The 22,966-nt window shown below is 45.9% G+C and overlaps 1 protein-coding gene across 5 annotated transcripts in view; it reads left to right on the top strand.

Moving 5' to 3' along the window:
* The window catches only part of LOC119969562 (sodium/potassium-transporting ATPase subunit beta-1-interacting protein 3-like), a 254,468-nt gene that overhangs the window by 91,751 nt on the left and 139,751 nt on the right, over window positions 1–22,966 (top strand). For all 5 annotated transcript variants that reach the window (XM_038803322.1, XM_038803317.1, XM_038803320.1 and 2 more), the window contains 2 exons: window positions 6,431–6,568; window positions 21,122–21,202. In XM_038803322.1, the coding sequence (XP_038659250.1) occupies window positions 6,431–6,568; window positions 21,122–21,202 (219 nt within the window). The remainder of the gene's footprint in view (window positions 1–6,430; window positions 6,569–21,121; window positions 21,203–22,966) is intronic.

Below are 22,966 nucleotides of genomic sequence, written 5' to 3'. Positions count from 1 at the left end.
TGGCAGTCGTCCCCAATAATTGCGTTCACCCTAAAAAATTATGGATTTGCTCAGCATACTGGGCCAAGTCTTCTCCTCTCGTCAAAAACATGGAGTCAACCAAAGAATGGCAGTTTCAAGTCAGTGCTAACCTTGCTCCTCTGTAATGAGAGGTAGCCATGGTCTAGATGTCCAGCGGCATCGCCTGCAGTTCTGTTTTGTCTTTGTCACCAATATTGTAGTCATGAGGAGTTGTAAAAAAGGTTAGTCCAAATAGATTTATTTCCAATGCAAAGTAAAGCCGCACAGTGGCAGAGAACCTAACTATCTGAAGGTGCTGGTTCCCTTCTGGGCCAGCTTTTATTGGATAGGATTGGCCAGCACTACTGTTGGGCCTCCGCCCCTCAGTGGAGGACCTGGTATTCCACAAGCCTAACAGGGAGATCAATCGGGTTGTCCCTGCGGGTCTCAAGGGGGTTACAACAATGGGTGATCAATGATTTGTAATGGTGCCTTTTCTCCAATAGTGCCGAGGTTAACCTTGGCCACTATATGCTTATTGTTCTTAGTCTTCCTCACTATGTGTAGGCGTGTCCCCAGGATCTGCCGATGAGGTTAAGTCATTCTGCTGACTTCCACACCCTGTTGCCTGAGATGATCTTGTCGAGCATCCCCTGGGCGGCGGGGCTGGGACCTTGAGGGTCTGGGCCTGATTTCGGGCAGCATGGGTGTTGCAATGCTGCTTTCCTAACTGTGTGGGGCTGGAGATGTGTTGCACACGAAGGGAGTGTCAAATGGGCTGGACATTCCCAGAGTCTCCTGGGTGGAAGGCCATGGACTGCACTCCTGCCGATGCTCTTCCATTTTATTGGGGGTACCCAGAGACGCATGTGCCCCTCCATTGGATAGAGGGGCAGCTGGAGTGAGATCCAGAGGCTTGGGCATCCTCTGGCGCTGACACTTATGGATTCCCACTAGTGCCTGCACTATGCTGGTAAAACCCTGCACCATGAAACTCAGCCATGGAGGTCATGAGCTGAACCATGGAGTGGATACCCCCCACCATGGGGTATGCATTCTGCGGCAAACTCTCCACTGCAGACGTCGCCCTCAAAGTCTTGGCCTCATTGTCTGATAACACCATCTCCTCAGACAGAAGGCAATGGGACTCCTCCAGTCGGCCTTGCAGCCCGAGGTGGGATGTTGTCATCCCTTTCTGTTGCTCTGCCTTTGCGGTTCCAGCAACTCTGGAACGGCCGGACCCAGGGATATACTCGGAGGAAGTCTGACCTGACTCCCTAGTCTTAGTGGGGGAGGAAGTGGAGGAAAATGTTTTAAGCGTCTTCTAAGAGTAGACATTTAACAGGAACCCTCCTCGCCTCACTTACCTGCATAATTTGAGCAGGCGATAAATGGGCAGTCAAACCGAGGCAAAGGCTTTCTCAGTTGCTAAATATGTAGGAAAGACAGATTATTTCTCATTTCGACATTTTGTCACTATATAATAAAAAGGCTTGAAATTTCTTCAAAATAACATTGCCCACTGTTGCACCTTCATAAAAAATGTTGGATCAGATAAGACCCCTGGAGAGAGATACACACAAGTTTCCTGAGTATGGTCATCTGGATTCCTATTGGTGCCGATATTGGTGTAAAACTGGAATAAACAGCCATCGTATTACTTCAAAGAGATAGTGTGCACTTCTGGGTGAACTCTGCATGAACAGAATATTTGCTTTCCATCCAGATGCCACTTCAGAAGGATTGAGTAGAGAAATCCAGATGTCATTGATCTTCTCATTAATTCAATGAATGTATTTCTTAACTTAAAAGTTTATCTGCATGATGGAAGTTTCCCAGATGTTTTCTGTTGTCCTCAGAGGGGTAACATTATACAAAACATAATTTTTTTCCCGCATGATCAAAGAGTATAATGCTTCATTTTCCATAATTTATGATTGATGCTGTTCCCATGGGAAAACTTAGTTGTCTTGTATCAAATTCCTCTCTGCATTATTTTAATGCAGGTGTTGGTGTCCAGGAACTTGTTACTAAACATGTTGAACAACCTTTTACTCCATTGCCACTCAGTGGGGTGTCCTAAGCCAAGTGACAAGTATTGGGCTGGTGGGGAGTGGGGAAGGGGGGGGGGGGGGGGGGGGGGGGGGGGATAGGAAAGAGTGCACTTTCAATTTTAAGAAAAAGCCGGGCATATGACTGTGATAACCCTCACAAGGAACACGGGGGATCACTGATTGCTCACCCCATGGGCTTCGGAGAATACGAGTTCCCATGGTGAGCAGGTGGAGGCAATCCCAGCTGGAGATGTAGCTCCCAGACTGGAACTAGCTGTTTTCCGTAGTCCTGGGCTGGGAGATTTGTTTTGTGTCTCGCGGTAGAGGCTTTATTTTCAGTTTAAAATAAACCAATTTGACTTTTCACCCCACACCTCCTGGGATTATTACATTGGCGATGAGGATCAAGCACAGGATTCTGAGCAGCCTTTTCGAAAATCCCCGACTACAACTCCGTTAAGAAAGAAAGAAAAACCCAGAAATTCACTTGTTTAGGAAGCTCGAGCCATATGATTGGATGTGGAAGACTGTCCCCAGTATGGCCAACGCATGTGCTACTTCTTCCATGCCACCGGTATAGAAGGGGATGACGGACATACAGTAATCCTTTTGACATCATGCGGAGCCCCGACATTCAGCTTTACATTCACCCTGCATTTGTTATCCCCAACAGTGATTTTAGGATAAAACTATTGGATGTCTTTTCACGAACAAGGAATCTATTGTGGTTTTACCACACAATATTTTAAATTAATGTTGTTAATTTTAATAACGTGAATTCTGAATAGCCATTTAAACATTGGAGTGTAGTGTAGCCCCTTAGATATTCAGCAGGAATTAATAAATTTGAGTTACAGCCCAGGAAGCAGCTTCCAATGGGGCGTCATTGGGACAGAATTTACAGATGTCCTCACGATAGTTCGGCGTAATCTTGTAGTTCCATTAGTGCTATAACTGGTGTTTGGGCCTGGATTGTGGCCTGCATTTCCCCTAAAACTGCCAGAAGTTTCACCCCCACCCCCTGATAAGGTGGGCTGATGGAGCAGCTCCATCAGCCTGTGAAAGACAAATTTTAAAGAAAAAGCACCACTTTTCTCTACTTCACCTGGACCAGCCCAATAGACACTAGCAGCTGCAGCTGGCATGTCAATAAACAGAAGCACTAGAAAATGATTAGCAGATGTCACCGGCCATGTTACGATGTGTTGACAGAATGTTACTCATGACTAAATTCAATGCCTGCAGTATATCAAGGTATAGTTGTCACTGAAAATGACACTGGCAAAATACCTTCAATATTTACTTTTCACACTGTATAAAATATCAGAATAATATAAAGTCTGAATGTGGTAAGTGCTTCCAAGACTCAAAATGATGGTTGGTGGTATTAGCACTGTGATGTTCCTTTGTCAGTGGTTTTAATTCAGGAATTCAACTGCTTATTTAAAATGGGTTAACAGTGTCACTGAAATAGAAGGCAAAGGAATTTTTTGCAATCTTTATCACTGATCGTATCAACAATAGTAACTTATAGGTTCAAAGGTTAATTCACCAATATCTTACTGCTAGGAGAGAGCCAGGCTTGAAGGGAGCAGGGACTGGTATGATAGACAGGTAGCCCTGTCCATGGTTCACGCTTCCTTCAAGTATGGATCTCCACTAGCAGTGCGGCATTGGTGAGTTCACCCTCTTGTGAATTCAGATTCCTACGAGGATCCAGGATCTCAAATAAATGATTTGCTGTTACAAATGTTTTATCTCAAGCTGAAGCCAGTATGTCTTCGTGATGACTATTTGTCATCTTATATGTGGCATTTTGCTGTGTCAAGCCCACTGTTGTTCATTGGACTTGAACTTACGCAGACCGGCAATCAAGTTTGGATTGTCTCTCTGCTCCTGGTTTGCTCCAGGGGACAATGCCATGTCCCCATTTTTTAAGGCACTAGTTGCCATAAATCAGGTAAGTTTAAAGGCCCAGGCTCTTTCAAGCCAGGGAGAAGGAAGGTTTGTAAGGTATAAGTAGGTAGGATTTAGGGGGTCTTGGGCAGTCCAGTCGGGTGTGCAGTCAGCGGGGGTTGCTGGGGGGGGGGGGGGGGGGGAGCTGCCATTGGAGGGGGGGGATGCAGTCAGAGGGGGATGGGGGGGGGGGGGGTTGAAGGGTCCCATGGGGCATCAGGAGTGTGTGGGGGAATTTCCCACAGGACAGTTGGCGGGTGTGCGATAAGTCCCATGGGGGTGGGGGGGTGGGGTGGGGGGGGGGGGGGGTGGTACGGTAGGAGGTATTCAGGGTCCCAGGGTCCCATAGGGAGGTGACAGAGGTCAGAGCAATAGTTACCCAGAAGCTCGAAGTGGTTTTGATTATTCAAACTTTTTCTGGGTAAATATTACTGTATGACAGGTGGAACCATCAAAGTTTGTGATTTAAATCACATTTTTGGATGGCTCCCACTGCAGGACAATTGCCCATTGGAAGTTTGAACTTCCCGGACAATTGCCATGCAATTCATACATGACAACGTCCAGGGGTGAGGATTCCCAGTGCATCTTTAGGGTATCCCCAGATTCACTGTCCTAGAGCTCGGAAGTAATGGTCTAATACTTTCTTTGCCTTGGTAGATCTCGTTCTGCAACCTGCATTTTAATGATATCCTTCAGTGACATTGTTAGAGTCCCCTAGAGGTTGCACGTTCCTGTTTACTATCATCATCATTGTCTGTTGCTCCACAGTGGATTCATTTGGATACTAAAGTTAGCCCAGTTACCAATGTTATCTAATTGCGATATGGCAGTAAATATTGGACCATGCAACTGTTATGATATGCTGTTTTATAAAATACATTTTACAAGTTTTTAAGATATCAACCATCAAATGAACTACAGTGCATCAGTAAATACAAAAAAGTTGTGCACAGTGTTACAGATGGATGCTATAAAATGTGTTGAAGCAATGTATTACATTAGTGTCAGTTTAACGCAGTGCCCAACTGTTAAAGTTGATTGAAAATAACAAGAGGTCATTACTAGCAAAGGTTCTATAGAGCTGAAGCATTTAAGCATAGGGACTCAGTGAAAATTTAAGCGCAAGCTGTGACTAAGGCACTAACTTGAACTAAGTATCAACCTATTGTTCAAATGAACATATCTGTGGACATACAAATAAATTAAACATGGAGTTGGGCAGCCAAGTGAGGCTAATTTTCGAGACGAGTGCATCTCGAGAGAATACACATTGGGTCATTTCTGATTCGAGGTTCACAAATTGGGAGCTTTGGACAGCATTTCAGAAATTCTAGTTCAGTACCCACGTGGTCAGAAGATCATGGGCTGTGCACATCTGAATTTTCGATTAATTTACCAGATGGGTGAGAACTCTCACCAGAAGTGTAAACACATTGGGCTGGATTAAACGCACCCTCACCTCTTCCTACCCCACTCCTGGTGGATTAGAAGGCAGAGGGCACAAAACCCGGCAGGCAGCTTGCCCGCCACTTGCTCACCCGTCACACACTTACAAAATCCTGATCCATCACTAAATGCCTCCTTAAGCTCCGAGTACAGTACCAGCAGTGGACAGATTGCGGTCACATTGGTGCTACCGGTACTTGTGAACTGTTGGCCTCTGATTGGCGAGTAGATACCTGAGGCTGGACCTCCTGCCCCAGAGGGGTGGAAACCCCACCCCCAGCCATTCTTCCACTCATCCCACTCTCCCTCCAACCTTTTAGCTGGTGCGTGGGGTGGGGGGGGGGGGGGGGGGGGGGGGGGGGGGTGATTGAGACCATGGCACCCTGTACAATTCTGCCAATAGAATCGCATCTATAGAGCATTGGATGTTTTTGTCTGCATTTTTGCATTCCCTCATAAAAGTATTGTCAATTGTAAATGGATCATTCTGTGTCATTGTGTACAGGGAATTTATATCTTTTTGCCTTTTGAAATTGGATGCATTGGTCAAATAGAGATTGCAGCAGGTTTTGTTATTGGTCTCGTTTATGCAGCAGTTTAAAATGGTCACACAAAGGCTGCCCTTCTATAGTTTTCATTTCAGTCTTAAAACCTACACTACTGAGATTATTTAATGTGGATTAAATGTGGCTGCAAACGGTCAGTGGCATTGAGTATTCGATGGTCAATTGACGAAAATCGATGTAATTGCAGTCGGCGAGCCTTCTCATCCAGAATTCAAGCTCTTAAAATTGTCTCTCATTCCGGGTATACAACAGTCAGTGCGCTGCACAGTAATGTGTACAAAGCACTTTGGGGCACTTATTTGAGAAATATGCCACACAATATAATCTGAATTGAAGTTTTTTGTCATTATATAAACACTGGTCAATGTGGTTTGACTCCATTTTCTTTCTCTCTTTCCTTTCAAGCTCGCTGCTTTGGAAAGGCAAATCTTTGATTTCCTGGGATATCAGTGGGCCCCCATTCTAGCAAACTTCTTGCACATCATTGTTGTCATACTTGGTCTTTTTGGTACAATTCAGTACAGACCTCGGTATATTGTGGTGGTAAGTAAATATTTTCTAAATTTTCTCTAACCAGCCATCGTTATATCAGTACACAGCTCACACTGGATAATAGCATATTTGATCCCAGTGTAGTGTTTCAGTACATTCAATTTCTCACTCACTGCCTTTATTTGAAATTCCTCCATGCAAAGGGATCACTTTCGGCATTTCCAACCCATCAAGGTGCCTTGAATCTCAACAAACATTCAGGTCACATAATTTTTTTACAACCATTTTAGTGGTTGGAAATTTTGGATGGTGCCACGTTCCTGATGTGTGTCCTCACTGGGCAAGCTTCCACTCTCTTGTACTCTTCCCCTCCATGAGAGTGGCTGATGACAAGTGACAATCGAATGGTTTCACGCTCATCAATATTATATGAGCTTTTTATTGCAGACTTTCTTAATTAATTGAATTCCAGTTCTCCAGCTGCTGTGGTGGGATTTATACTCCTGTACCTGGATGATTAGCACAGATCTCGTGATTACCAGTTCGATAACATAATCATTATACTAATTTACCCTTTCTCTTTTTAAAATAATTTTTATTGAAAAATTTTGAATTTATACAACAACGAACCATAATAAAATATCAAAAATAACAATAATATTAGCAATCATAAACATTCGCCCCACCTCCATGAACAACACAGCATATTAACAACAACACAAATTAACACAATATTAAGTTACATAATAGAAACTACAATAAGGAACACCCCCCCTTACCCCCCTCCACCCCTCCCCCCCCCTCCCCGGGTTGCTGCTGCTATTGACCAAGATACCTATCATTGAGCCAGGAAGTCCAGAAAAGGCTGCCATCGTTTATAGAACCCTTGTATTGATCCTCTCAGGGCAAATTTGACCCTTTCCAATGTTATAAATCCCGCCATGTCACTGATCCAGTTCTCTACACTTGGAGGCCTCGCATCTTCCACTGCAGCAAGATCCTTCGTCGGGCTACTAGGGACGCAAAGGCCAGGACACCGGCCTCTTTCGCCTCCTGCACTCCCCGCTCTACCGCAACTCCAAAAATCGCGAGTCCCCAACTTGGTTTGACCCTGGATCCAACCACCCTCAACATCTTCCCCGCCACCCCCTTCCAGAATTCTTCCAGTGCTGGGCATGCCCAGAACATATGAGCGTGGTTCGCTGGACTCCCCGAACATCTGGTGCACCTGTCCTCACCCCCAAAGAATTTACTCATCCTAGTCCCGGACATGTGGGCCCGGTGCAGCACCTTAAATTGGATGAGACTAAGCCTTGCACATGAGGAGGAAGAGTTGACTCTCTCCAAGGCATCCGCCCAAGTCCCGTCCTCTATCTGCTCCCCGAGTTCTCCTCCCATTTAGCCTTCAGCTCCTCCACTGATGACTCCTCCACCTCCTGCATTACCTTATAGATGTCAGACACCTTCCCCTCTCCGACCCACACCCCCGAAAGCACTCTGTCCATTGTCCTCAGCGAGGGCAGCAAAGGGAATCCCTCTACCTGTCGCCTAGCAAACGCCTTTACCTGCAAGTATCTGAACATGTTCCCTTGGGGAAGCCCAAATTTATCTTCCAGTTCCCCCAGGCCCGCAAACCCCCCGCTAATAAACAGGTCCCTCAATTTACTGATGCCCACCCTTTGCCACCCCCTGAATCCTCCATCCTTGTTCCCCGGGATGAACCGATGATTGCCACCCAATGGAGCCTCCATCGAGCCCCCTGTTTCCCCCCTATGCCGTCTCCACTGTCCCCAGAATCTTAGGGTCGCCGCCACCACCGGGCTCGTGGTAAACCTCTTGGGGGAGAGCGGCAATGGCGCAGTTACCATGGCACCCAGGCTCGTACCTCTACATGACGCCATCTCCATTCTTTTCCACGCCGCCCCTCCCCCCTCCATCACCCATTTACGCACCATTGACACATTGGCCGCCCAATACTACCCCAAAAGGTTGGGCAGCGCCAGTTCGCCTCTATCCCTTCCTCGCTCCAGGAACACCCTCTTCACTCTCGGAGTCCCATGTGCCCACACAAAGCCCAAAATACTGCTAGTCACTCTCCTAAAGAAGGCCCTAGGGATAAAGATGGGCAGGCACTGAAAGAGGAACAAGAACCTCGGAAGCACCGTCATTTTGACGGACTGCACCCTCCCCGCCAACGACAATGGCAGCATGTCCCACCTCTTGAACTCCTCCTCCATCTGATCTACAAGTCTGGTGCTAATTTACCCTTTCTCAACGATTGCTGAACCCCCCTCTCCCAGAACCTGCTTCACCCACAGGTTCTCTGTCATCACTCCCAGTACTCTTTTGCTATAATATCCCCTTCAGATCATTCCCAGGCACAGGGGCATCAGTCACAGATTGCATGAGCCCCTTCCTTGTAACCCAAACACCCATGAGTTCCCACCCACTCCTCAGCCATAATTACATTTCCTATAACTGTTAAACCTGCCATCCCTTCCCCAACTCCTCAATGGTGTCAGACTTCAAAACCATTGCTCACACTGCCCCCCAATAACAAAATCTCCTCTGCAGTATTCCTTTTGTGCTCTAAGGATTACCTCTTCTATCACATTGTATGTTACACACAGTCTTCTACATACATTGCTCCCATTTTTCATGAACCACACAAACCCTCCCCTCTCAGTTCCCCTCTCTGACTCTTATTCCCCCCCCATCTCCCACACCTCTCCCCCTTTTCACCACCCTGTCCTCCTTTCTCTTGTTCTTATCATAGAATTTACAGTGCAGAAGGAGGCAACTCGGCCCATCGAGTCTGCACCGGCTCTTGGAAAGAGCACCATACCCGAGGTCAACACCTCCTCCCTATCCCAGTAACCCCACCCAACACTAAGGGCAATTTTGGACACTAAGGGCAATTTATCATGGCCAATCCACCTAACCTGCACATCTTTGGACTGTGGGAGGAAACCGGAGCACCCGGAGGAAACCCACGCACACACGGGGAGGATGTGCAGACTCCGCACTGACAGTGACCCAAGCCGGGAATCGAACCTGGGACCCTGGAGCTGTGAAGCAATTGTGCTATCCACAATGCTACCGTGTTGCCCAAACACTCGTTCCCTGCCCGGGAATCGAACCCGGGCCGCGGAATCCTAACCACTAGACCACCAGGGAAGCTGACAGGTTAGGTGGGTTCTCTCCCTTCTCCGCCACTCTGTCCCTCTCCCCTTCCTGCCTCGACTTCCACACTTCCAGGTCAGCAGCTAAACATGCCATATCCTTGCTGCGGACTATCCATGAAATGAAGGCAAATTTTTAAAAATTAAATTTAGATTACCCAGCTCTTTTGTTTTATAATTAAGGGACAATTTAGCATGGCCAATTCACCTATCCTGCACATTTGTTTGGATTGTGGGGGTGATACCCAAGCAGACACGGGAAGAATGTGCAAATTCCACATGGACAGTGACCCGGGGCTGGGATCGAACCCGAGTCCTCAGAGCCGTGAGGCAGCAGTGCTAACCACTCTGCCACTGTGCTGCCTCCCGAAGTGAAGGGAAAGTTAGAAAATATAATGGAGAACCATATCTAATTTTCTTATTCTTATACTTTAACAAAAGAACAGGAAGTTGAATAGCTAGAAAACAAAACTAGCACTGGGCAGCATTGTGGCACTGTGGTTAGCACTGCTGCCTCACAGCGTCAGGGACCTGGGTTCAATTCCGGCCCTGGGTGACTGTCTGTGGAGTTTGGACTTTCTCCCTGTGTCTACATGGGTTTCCTCTAGGTGCTCTGGTTTCCTCCTAAAGTCCAAAGATGTGCAGGTTAGGTGGATTGGCAGGGCTAAATTTCCCCTTAGTGTCCAAAGATAAGCAGGTTGGGTGGGTTTATGGGGATAGGGCAGGGGAGAGGGCCTAGGTAGGGTGCTCTTTCAGAGGGTTGGTGCAGACTCGATGGGCTGAGTGGTTTCCTTTGCATTGTAGGAATTTTATGGTTCAGTGTTATACTATTATTAAGAGAACAAGTTAAGAGGTTTCAGAACCTTAATATAACCTGCTAAACCTGAAATGTAAAGCTGTTGATGTGATGTTCAGGGTTTAGTGAGTTGCTAAAGCTTTTAGAGAATATTCCCATCTGTCTCTTAATCCTGGGATTGCTATTTTTAGATGCTACTTTCCGCCCACCACATGAGTGGGCTAATGGTACACCAGAAATAAAGATTGTACAGAGCAGCAGGTAAATGATGCAAACAGGCCAGTGGTTTTCTGGAGCATCCTGCAGTTGAATGGACAATGAGGAGGGGCTGGAGGGCATCACTGAAGGAATCTTCCTGTCTCGTAAACTCTGCCTTCTACATTTTCACAGCCAATGATTTGAAGAAACCAATGGGCAGAAAGTAACAAATGGCCTTGATGGCAGGACCGGGAAGAAATTCCCCAAACTTGCCACCAGGACTGCAGTCTGACATTTTCCTGCGTCTTGGTGATCTTACAGGAGGTGGGACTTCATTGGCAAATTAGCTGGCCATTGATTATTAGGCTGATGCAGGGCTTTGTTGGGTTCTTCCTGTTGCGACCTGCAGATGTGGCCAGGGTGGAGATTTCTGGCAATGATGATTAGAGGGAGGGAGATTGCCGATGATGACTATTAGGGTAGGGGATGATTGCCAGTAATGAATATTACAGTAGGGTCCAGATGTCCTTGATGGGATGGGATGGGGGTGAGGGGGGGGGGGGGGGGGGGGAAGTGGCGGGGAGGTGAGGGGATGTGTATCGTAACTTTGAGATCTGGGCGACGTTTTTAAAGGGCGCCCTGAGCTCTGTGGAGATGAACCTTTCTTTGACAAAGTGTCAGAAGATCTGAAGAGAAGACTTGGCTGATTCTCTGGGGAGATACATGCTGGTTTCCAGTCAGAACCTAAAATCTTGCCATTCTCTGGAACAATTCCACTCGTGGTGAATAATTGATGTCCCAACATAGATCCTGGTGAAACAGCACTGACCCTCATTTATGATACAAATCTTTATTGTCACAAGTAGGCTTACATTAACACTGCAATGACGTTACTGTGAATCTGCTGTCCTTACTGGCACTTCTCCAGGAAGATCTCCCAGAAGGACTCATTGAAAGCCAATCTGGGGTGGAGATTCAGAAATTATTTCCTCTCATGCTCATATTTGAAGACCATAAGATTCTGCCCCTTTTCTGCATTTACAGTATCATTTACATAGGATCATTAAATATTACGCAATGTAATATTTAACGTAATTGACCCCTTGCTGAAGGGGTCAATGACCAAGGGGCATAGATTTATGATACGGGGCAGGAGGTTTAGAGGGGATGTGAGGAAAAGCTTTTTTACCGAGATGGTGGTGGGAGTTTGGAATTCGCTGTCTGAAAGGGTGATGGAGGCAGAGACCCTTAGAACATAGAACATACAGTGCAGAAAGAGGCCATTCGGCCCATGGAGTCTGCACCGACCCACTTAAGCACTCACTTCCACCCTATCCCCGTAACCCAGTAACCCCTCCTAACCTTTTTGGACACAAAGGGCAATTTAGCATGGCCAATCTACCTAACCTGCACATCTTTGGACTGTGGGAGGTGTGGTGAATGTAATATAGATGTATATATGTTAATTCACACTATCTTGGTAAGCGCAGTAGCGCTATCCTACCACTAGGGAGAGTAGTGCTGGGAGCACTCAGGAACTTGCACTGGGCTCCGCCCATGACACCTCCCCCTAGTGCAGCTGTATAAATACCCGTGTCCAGAGTCAGCCTGGGTCACTACAGGTAACAGGCTGGCTCTGAAGTAAGCCGATTAAAGCCTAGATTCACATCAGAAACACGTGTCTGGTGAATTGATGGTTCCATCAGAAGGAAACCGGAGCACCCAGAAGAAACCCACGCAGACACAGGGAGAATGTGCAGACTCTACACAGACAGTGACTCAGTGGGGAATCGAACCTGGGACCTTGGCACTGTGAAGCCACAGTGCTAGCCACTTATGCTACCATGCCGCCCTTTTTATATATCCCCATTTTCTGCACTGAGGAGCACCTGATCTCGTCAGTGTAGTGAGCGATCAGGATGCCATCTTTAAGTGGTGCCCCAATCTCTGGAGTCCCCGACGCAACCCCCGACCTCCACCAAGCCCCAATACACTATGAGGGAGTCCCCGGCCTCCCCCCCCCCCCCCCCCCCCCCCCCCCCCACGCCCGCTCCACACCCACGCAGGGCACCTTCGGTCCAATGCAAAAAAAGGCAGCTTGGCACCTTGGCAGTGCCAACCTGACAGTGCCCCTGCTAGCTGGCAGTGCGACCTAGGCACTGGCCCCCAGGTTGCATTTCCAGGTTGCCAGGCTGGCAGTGCCAGGTGGCACCGGCAGTGCCAGAGTGCCACCCTCCCCAGAGGGCAAGCACCTGGGGACTCCGATCCCTGAGGAGACCCCCACAGTGCCATTCGGTCTGGTCATCGTTTGTGGAGACCAGTACTGAACAGCACTCGCCTAAGGTCTCTGAGCCCAGCCCATGGCCTCTGATGATGTCCTCAACCGGCACCACGTTTCAAAACTAATGGAACTATCAAGCACAAAAACTAAAGATCATCATAAACTAATGGTTTCATTATAAATAAGATGGCTTCAAAATGAATTAGGCATGTACATCTGCTTTGGGTGTGCTTCCCTCCAATAGCATGCACTGAAATCAATAACAGCATTGTGCATGAGCGCCAGTGTACGCTGCTTCACTAGAATGCCTAGGGAATCACAACAGACAAGGAAATAACAAACTGAGTGATGAATGTCTGTCACAACACATAAAATCAACACACTTTCTGACACACAAGGCCTGTGCACAATACAATCCTGATAAAAATTAATTCTCAGTAAAGTAGCCCCTGTGGTATGATTTTCTAAATGATGGTGCTGCCACATCCTCGTGACATTTGAAACCATTTCACAACCCATGAATTACATTTGAAGGGCAGAGTGTTTTGGGGCAAAAATACTAACCAGCTGTGTGCAGCAATATCTTACAATAAACATGTGAGATAACTTGTCAGGTTAGTATGTTATTTCCCGCATGTTATTGATTGAAGGAGGAATGTTGCTCAAGGCCGCAAGAGCCGCCCTCTGCTTATCTGCATATAGTGCCATGGGATTTTTGTACCTTCACTGGACTGAAAGCTTGGTTTAACATTGCATCTGAAGGATAGGACATCTCACAATCCAGTGTCAGCTTAGATTTTGTGCTCAGCTCCACAGTGGGTCTTGAACCAACAGTTTTCTAATTCAGTGGCTGAGCCGAACAAATGCGAAGCTGAGTTGGAAATTATTAACGTTAAGAAGTTTTCAGTAAGATTAGAGAATTACACAAATCCACAACATATGTTTTTCTATAATTAGGGTTGAGAAAATTTTGTGGAAGTCATACGGTTATGGTATTGAGCAATTTTACATTGCTAACTTTTCTTGTCCATGATCAAAGATATTTGTATGCCGATGTGTGTCTTTTATTTGCCTTGGAATTATTGAATCAACTTAAATATCACAGCAGCAAGCTTTTGTATTTTTAAAAGGAAGAAGATTAGTTTATTTCTCACACGCTTGCCTCAGAGGTTGACAAAAACATGACGTCTCGCTCACATGACTCACCTACACCATCACACGCACAAAAAAAATAGATACAGTTGAAGGTAAAACGGTAATTGTTCCCACACACTTGCATCTCTGAAGGTGTCTCTAAAAAGCAGCTCAATGTCCTGCTATATCTTTAGCAGGAATACCAAGATGGTCACTGTATTATGTGACCTCACATCACTGTCGCTTCATGGTCCCCAGTAAGGGACTGTGGCCATTTAATTAACAGTCTGAGGTCTTCACCCACCTGTGTTTTTTTTGGGTGGCCAAAGCCTTTAGGTATGACAAGGCAAATTAGCATTTTTTAAATGAAGGTGTCGATGGAATTTTATTCAATTCCTGTCTAAATCCACAGTGACTCAGCATCATAAGAAGTATCTTTGTCCTCTTGAGGGATAAATAAGATGGTTTAATCCACAAAAACTGCCTGGCTGCTTGGAGAAGCTATTTTAAGTTCCAATTCAATTTATTTAAATAAATGACATTTAATACATATCTTTAAAGATTTACAACACAATGATGAAAATAAAGTTAAATTAAGATTGATACCCATAGAGCAGCACACAGGATAATTACATTGGTAAATATACAGGACAAACTATTACATTGTATTAACATAAAGGATCTTAATAAACTCTGCTACAAGTCTGGACTTCTTTCGATATAGGTTTAAGCGGGATGTTGTTCAGTAGTCTTTTATTCTTTGTTCCATGCTGAACCATTAATTATTAGACCTGCTGAATATTGTTAAAATTTTACCTGATTTATTTGATTCAGGTACAGAGTATTTACTTGTTTTACGAATGAAGAACTCAATGCTAAGAAACAAACTTCAAAAAAAGTTAACTTGCATGGTTTTAGACACATTCATCTATTACTCCTCAACAAATTACAATTGACAAAGTGTTTTAATGCACAGTGAAAAAAAGGTTATGAAAAGAATCATAATGAGACATTTCCATTGGTTTACGTGGACTGGGTATCTTCAAAATAAAAAATGAATTAATTAAAAATCTAAAGTAAGTGATTGGAGTGTTTAAAGAAAAAAGACGGGCTAACGTATATCACAAAATAATAGAAACATTTTGCAATTATAGAAGACAACATTTTGGGTAAAATAAACATTGGTCGCAATGCTGCCTCACAGCTCCAGGGACCCGGGTTCAATTCTTGCCTCCGGTGACTGTGTGGAGTTTGCACATTCTCCCCATGTCTGTGTGGGTTTCCTCTGTGTACTTCCGTTTCCTGCCACAATCCAAAGGTGTGCAGGTAAGGTAGTAAGGCCATGCTAAGTTGCCCCATAGTCCCCAAAAAGTTACGGGGATACGGTGGAGGTGGGGCTTAAGTAGGGTGCACTTTCCAAGGGCCGGTACAGACTCGATGGGCTAAATGGCCTCCTTCTGCACTGCAGGGATTCTAGGATTCTAGGAACATATCTGTAATAAAGTCTTCCTCTTCATGCCACATTTCCTTCTCTAATATTGTTCAACCACTATGTTCCTCCTCACAATTCTGCAATCTCATTTTTCCCCCATTATTTTTGCACTAAATGTGAAATGTCAAAACAAAACAACAACAAAACAGAACTGAAGTGGTGGGGAGGTATACTGAAAGTAGGTAAAGCAGATAGGGGGGATTAACTCTCTGCACTTCAAGTCCTGGGTCCATGGCTTCAGTCAGATTGAAACCCCTGGTAAAATTCAACGTAATACAGAACAAAAAGCACACATGTTTGGGCCAGGTTTATTTATGCATAATACATTGTAATATGATTTGCTTTATTATTAATGCAGTGTGCCAGTGTTCTGCGGGTATATTTCTCAATGCATTAGGTGGGATTTTCTGGTCCTACCAGCTACAGGCATCATGGTTTGCATTGTTGGATATTAGAAATAAGGTATAGATTTGAGTGCATTTAATGTGGTTTTTCTATGTAAGAAACTCTAGTTAGATTCATGATAAAGAAAGGCAATTTCATGTATGGGGGTTTTGGTATCATTTAAAACTATGTCTGTATTGTGATTTGAAAATTTACGATGTGATAAGCAAACCAGTGTAGAGAAGGACTGGCTGTTGCTTAGCAACCAGGGGCCACCTTTAAGTTAGAAAGACATTCGAGTTTAGTTTTTAACAGGACTCAAGGCAGTTGGAGCTAGGTAGCGGGAGAGAAGTCAGCTCTCTCAGGTCTGCCAGAAGTTAATGCAGAAGCAGAAGCACGATAATGGAGTAATGGGAAGAAAGCAAATCCCAGATAGTTCTAGAAAGCAGGGAATGTGAATGTCCCAGGAAGATTGAAGTATAAGGACAAAAGGAACTGGAATTTGAATAAGGCACTGTTCATTAAAGTTAAAGACAGAGTTGAATGGTACAGACCTGGTGGAATTGGCTAGCGAGAGGCCAGGGGTGAAATTCTCCGACCCCCACGACGGGTCGGAGAATAGCGGGAGGGCCTTCCCGACATTTTTCCCACCCTCCCGCTATTCTCCCCCCCCCCCTCCGCCCAACACGAATCGCTGCCGCCGTTTTTTTACGGCCGGCAGCAATTCACAGCTGTTCGATGGGCCGAAGTCCCAGCCCTTTACGCTGTTTTTACGAACGGCAAACAGACCTGGTCTGGCCGTTCGTAAAAACGGCGGGAACAACTCGCTTTTTATAACCATGGCACCGATTGGCACGGCAGTACCACGGCCGTGCCAAGGGTGCCATGGGCCCGCGATCGGTGGGCACCGATCGCGAGCAGCGGGCCCGATGCCCGCGCACTATTTGTCCTTCCGCCGCCCCGCAGTATCCATTCGCGGGGCGGCTGAGGGGCATCGCGGCCCGCGCATGCGCGGGATTCGCGCAAATACGCAATGACGTCATCCGCGCATGCGCGGGTTGGAGTCTTCCAATCCGCGCATGCGCGGCTGACGTCATATGACGCGTCAGCCGGCGCTAACTCCGGCAAGCGGGCTTAACGAAATTCGTTAAGCCCGTGATGCCGGAGCTTGCGGCGTCGGGCTGCTAGCCCCGACCGGGGACCAGAATCGGTTCCCGGTCGGGAAGGGGCGCACTGGCGTCAAACCCGCCCGGGTTTGACGCCAGCCTTACGATTTCTCCCGCTTTGGGAGAATCGCGCCCCAGATATCTGAAGCAATCCTATGTTGGTGACCTTAGTACAACCTGTGAAGCAGTTTGGCTGAGTGCCCGAGAGATTGCACATGGAAATTCAGGGCAGAATAATACTGAAAGGAGAGTTGGAAACCTTGGAAGTGGATCGTTGCTGAAAACTGGTGAGAGAAAGTATTGTTTGTGAGAAAATTCTACAGCATATAATTTTGAGAGTGGAGCTTGGAAACATCCATGTGATAACCACCTGGGAGAATTCGAGAAGAAATCCACAGAAGTTTGATTGCATGGCTTTGGCACTTGGTTGCAGAGTGGGCTATGTCTGGCCAGAGTTGGCTTATTGGTTTACAGGGACTGTGTATTTATTGAAAACATTACAGCATAAGATATATTTTGTGACCTGTGTTATTCTTAAGATCTGCTAAGGTTACAAATACCTATTTGTGAAGCTATAGATGGGGTGAAGGATTATTGTATTATAGTCAAACCTTTCGGGCGCAATTCTCCACTCTCACGAAAATTCGGAGAATAGCGGGCGGCGTAAATTTTTACAGACACGCTGGTCCGACGCCCTCCCGCTATTCTCCCCCCCCCCCCACCCCCCCCCCACGGCCGCCCCCCGACACGAATCGCTGCTCGCCGTTTTTTTACGGCGAGCAGCTATTCACCCCTGGCTGATGGGCCGATTTCCAAGGCCTTTACAGCCGTTTTTATGAACGTAAAACACACCTGGTCCCGATCTGGGGAACCATGGCACCGATTGGCACGGCAGTACCACGGCCGTGCCAAGGGTGCCATGGGCCCGCGATCGGTGGGCACCGATCGCGGGCAGCGGGTACTTAACCCGCGCACTCTTTCTCCCTCCGCCGCCCCGCTGGATCCATTCGCGGGGCGGCTGAGGGGCATACCGGCCCGCGCATGCGCGGGTTTCACGCATATGCGTGATGATGTCATCTGCGCATACGCGGGTTGGAGTCGTCCAATCCGCGCATGCGCGGCTGACGTCATCTGACGCGTCAGCTGTCGCTAACTCTGGCTAGCGGGCTTAACAAAATTTGTTAAGCCTGCGATGCCGGAGTTCACGGCCGCGCGATGCTAGCCCCGACCGGGGAGCTGAATCAGTTCCCGGTCGGGGGGGCGGAGGCTGGCGTCAAACGTGCCCGTTTTTGACGCCAGCTTCCCGATTTTTCGTAACTCGGGAGAATCACGCCCTTCATGTTTAATACATTTTTTTGTGTTGTTAAAAACTAATTTGTAGTCCTGTGACTGTTTACCCATGTTTCCTAAAAAAGTAAAAGTTACAGTCATTTGAGCCAGGATTCCATTCTATGATAGTCCCATCCAGTAGTCACATCAACTGGGATTGTAACAGCAGGACGGGAACATTTAACATCAGACTGCTCTCCAAAGTTTTCTGTACCGCCCAAAACAATGCCCGATGCTGGCGGGACTGGGAAATTCCAGCCATCGTGTTAGAGTTTCAAAGGATTGGAGGAGCGTTCTGTGGCAGTGCAGAGCAACTCCATGGGCTGGATTCTTCCACCCCGCCCACCGCAAGATCGCCATGGGCGGGTCGCAGACCAAATAAAAGTCCATTGACCTCGGGCGGGAATTTCTGGTCTTCGGGCAGGTGTGCCCGGAGAATCCAGCCCCGTGTGTTCTTGGTGCCAAGAGTTTGTTACCTGGCTCCAGATACAAATCGCTCCAAGGGACCTTGTGAAGATGAGAAGGGAGGTTCCCTATTGTTCTGGTCAACAATATTCATTAACTAAAATCATTAAAACATATTAAAACACCTCTATTGCACTACTTTTATGGGATCTTGCAATGTGCCAAGACCTCTGTTGTAACCATAGAATTCCTAAAGTGCAGAAGGAGGCCATTCGGTCCGTCGAGTCTGCACTGACCCTCTGAAAGATCACCCTACCTAGTCCCACTCTCCCACCCCATCCCGTAACCCCAAATAAACTGCACATCTTTGGACCCTAAGGGGCAATTTATCATGGCTAATCCACCTAACCTGCACATCTTTGGACTGTGGGAGAAAGCCAGAGCACCCAGAGGAAACCCACGCACACACGGGGAGGACGGACAAACTCCACATGCAGTCACACAAGGCTGGAACTGACCCCTGATGCTGTGAGGTAGCCGGGCTAACCACTGTGCCACGTGCAATAACACATGGCAATATGATGTGGCAATGTTAAACCACAACGGTGATTTATTTAAAAAAGGAAGAACACTATATTACAGACCAATAGAACTCCAACACAGGACTACGTCCCTTGACTCCCACTCTCAGATTCATGCCCTCTGTCCAATCGACTCTGGCGGGTCACATGCCTCTTGAAGGATCACCCCTTAAAGGGGACATGCTACCACATAACCTCCCCTTTAAGGTCCCTTACAATTTCCCAATAAAAACTCCCATATACAGTCAAACAAAATTAACAGTAAGAGAGCCAATGAGCAAATGTCATAAAGTCAGTCTATCAGGGACTTTTGGACTTTTGTTGAGCACTGGAACTTTGCAACCGGTTTCCCAAACTGTACCAGAGTCCATATTAAGGGCAGGCAAATTCACAGATCCTGAAGATGGGGCAGTACCAACACCCTCCTCAGCTCTTTCTTCTGACACACGAGCTTCCCCCTGGGTGGACCTTGGTTCTATCACCATTAACTCTGTGGCTGGTACCTGATGGGCTCAGGTTCGTGTGTTCCATCCCCATAGGCTCTGGGCTGTTCACATGGCCAGCGAAGGATCACCCCTTAAAGGGGCCATGCTACCACAACCTTCATATTTACTAAAACATTATCAGCAACTACATTTCAAAAGTAATTCATTTGTTGCAAAATGCTTGGGTAGCCTGACAAAATGAAAGATGCTATATAAGTGTGTTAACCTAGTTCCTAAAACGTCCACACACACCAGAGCTGTCCTTTTTTGAAAATATTTCAATCTGATTTGTTTAACATTCAGTGCCTACAGCTTCTGCAAAAGTTTGCATTGATTTTCTTGTTAGTTTTTGCATATTGTGCTGAGATTGTAAACCTGAAATGCGATTTATGCAGTTCTTAACGTCAATGTGAAACTTTAATATCAGCTACAATGGTGCTGTTTTTGCTTGTGCCACACACAGTAGCATCTATTCCGAACTAACTATAGAGCATATTACAGTTTTATGGGTCGAGCTTTTGAATGCTCAAATCAAATACCTTTCTAAGGTATTTTATCCTGTAGTCTTTTGTCAAAATAACCACAGAGAGGACCAAAACAATACTGATCATAATTTCTACCCAATAGAATTAGTTTCACTTCATGAAAATAAATTTGTGCAGGCTTTCTATTACAATGAAACAGTGTGAAGAAAGTGACCAAATGGTGCAACAGGAACAGAACACAACTATTAGCAATTAGTATTTCATCCATCTTCGTGAAACGAGATAGCCACATAGTTGTAAATCATTGGATGATGTTATGAGTATTTACAATTAAAATCTATTCCGGGCTGCTTTTGATTGATGAAAGTATAAAAATGTAGACATTGCTCTAATAATGATTGAGAGTAATGTTTTTCATAATAGTTTTACAGTTTTTTTGAATTGTATTTTCAGCCGGGTTGTTTTCTGGCAGAGCAATATTAGTATTGACTTTAATCCAGTTTAATGTTGCAGTACTAACACTGCAATTATCTTGATCTCTTTCAGATAGTGTGGGATAGTTGGGCGTCTTCAGCTGAATAATCGTTAATTTCACATCTACAAATGCAGTTGAGCAGTTTATTCAACGATATTCATTCATAAAATTGCTTGTAATAATCTCAAAACCGTTTGATTTATTTCCCTAGTATGCTGTCTGGACGGCACTGTGGGTCACCTGGAATGTCTTCATCATCTGCTTCTATTTGGAAGTAGGAGGTCTTTCAAAGGTAGGCTGTTTAACTATATCTAGGCTGGTGTTATTTGAAGGTTGCAGGTACCCATTAACAACTTGAAGCACTTTGTGGAATCCAGTGAAGTTATCATGTTGTCTGGACAGTAACAAAAGGTCAACCCCAAATGCAAGATATTTCCAGGAGCTGCAGAGTAATGTAGTGAGTCGGCACATCATATTGTCCTCTCACTTTGGACTTAGGTTTGAATCTGCCATACAATAAGCTTGGGCAATCTTAAGCCAGTTCTTTATATGAATTTTTATCCACAGTATGAATTTCAGATCATTTCACTTATTTGCAGAACCAGCCATATGGTTTTTCTGGGAAATTGAAATGGTATGGCGCAATGGTTATCACTGCTGGCTCACAGCGCGGGGGACCTGGGTTCAATTCCGGCCTTGGATGACTATCTCTGTGGCGTTTTCACATTCTCCCTGTGCCTGCGTGGGTTTCCTCCGGATTCTCCAGTTTCCTCGCACAAACATCCCAAAGATGTGCCGGTTAAGTGGAGTAGCCATGCTAAATTATTTCTTAGTGTCCAAAGATGTGCAGGCTACTGGGGCAGCAAGGTGGCGCAATGGTTAGCACTGCTGCCTCACGGCGCTGAGGATCCGGGTTCAATCCCGGCCCCAGGTCACTGACTGCGTGGAGTTTGCACATTCTCCCTGTGTCTGCGTGGGTCTGGCCCCCACAACCCAAAGATATGCAGGGCAGGTGGATTTGCCACGCTAAAATCGCCCTTGAAAAAAATGAATTGGGTACTCTAAATAAATAAAAAAGATGTGGCAGGTTAGGTGGATTGACCATGAGCAATGCGTGGGGTTACAGGGATATGGCTTGAGAGTGGGCTTAGGTAGAGGGCTCTTTCGGACGGTGCAGGCTGAATGGGCCAAATGGCCTCCTTCTGCACTGGAGGGATTCTATGGATCCTACCCTCCCAGTGAAAAGCTGTGTGTAGAGAGGATCCTGGTTCGACTTACTATAGTGCCACGTCTCTGTTCTGCCCAGTCTTGAATGCAGCAAGCATAGGATTGGTAAATGTATCTTCAAAGTGCTTTTGGGAAGAGTGCAGATGGTGGTTTGCCTATTTCTGACTGTGCTATATCAGATCTGATGATTATTGATATTGACATTTGGGTACATTAAATGAATGAAATGTTTTATTCCCCAGCACCCTTTATCTTTGACCTTAATGATTCCAGGAAATAACCAAAATTATGAATCAATTAAGAAGCCAAGTTATATTGATGTTCTGAGAGAATGGAAAAATAAATGTCAGTGGTTGTAATATTCTCATAAAAGCCCATGGGAGAAAAATAAGCATAGCCTGAGCTCAATGAGAACTTCACTGCTCCTTGGTGAAAGCAGTTTGAAATTAGAAACTGCTTGTCGAATTCTATCTCGACATCAGAAAATCCAACAGGAATGATTGACTTTGTGGTTCATTTTTTTTTTAGTTAATCACACTTCAGAGTACCAGATAAATGTTCCCAAACTTTTGATGTTAATCGATTACTTGTAGTTTCTGGGGATTTCAGTCTGATCTTTGACTTCTGAAATTTGATTTTAAACCTAATCCAGAAATAGGTGATAAAAGTCTGCTTATTATCCTGGTCCGAAATTGAGGTTGAGCATTGAGGCAACAGCTCAATATAGTCTTGAATTGGCATTGATTACCATCTCAGACAAAGGCGGGAAGAGCGCGGCTGAGGAGAAAGGGGAGTGTACGCAATGTCCTCCCTCGGGAGGGGGGGGGGG

The sequence above is a fragment of the Scyliorhinus canicula genome, chromosome 7 (genome assembly GCF_902713615.1).
Source record: "Scyliorhinus canicula chromosome 7, sScyCan1.1, whole genome shotgun sequence".
In the NCBI taxonomy this organism is placed as follows: domain Eukaryota; kingdom Metazoa; phylum Chordata; class Chondrichthyes; order Carcharhiniformes; family Scyliorhinidae; genus Scyliorhinus; species Scyliorhinus canicula.
This window is presented reverse-complemented; position numbering and strand designations above follow the sequence as displayed.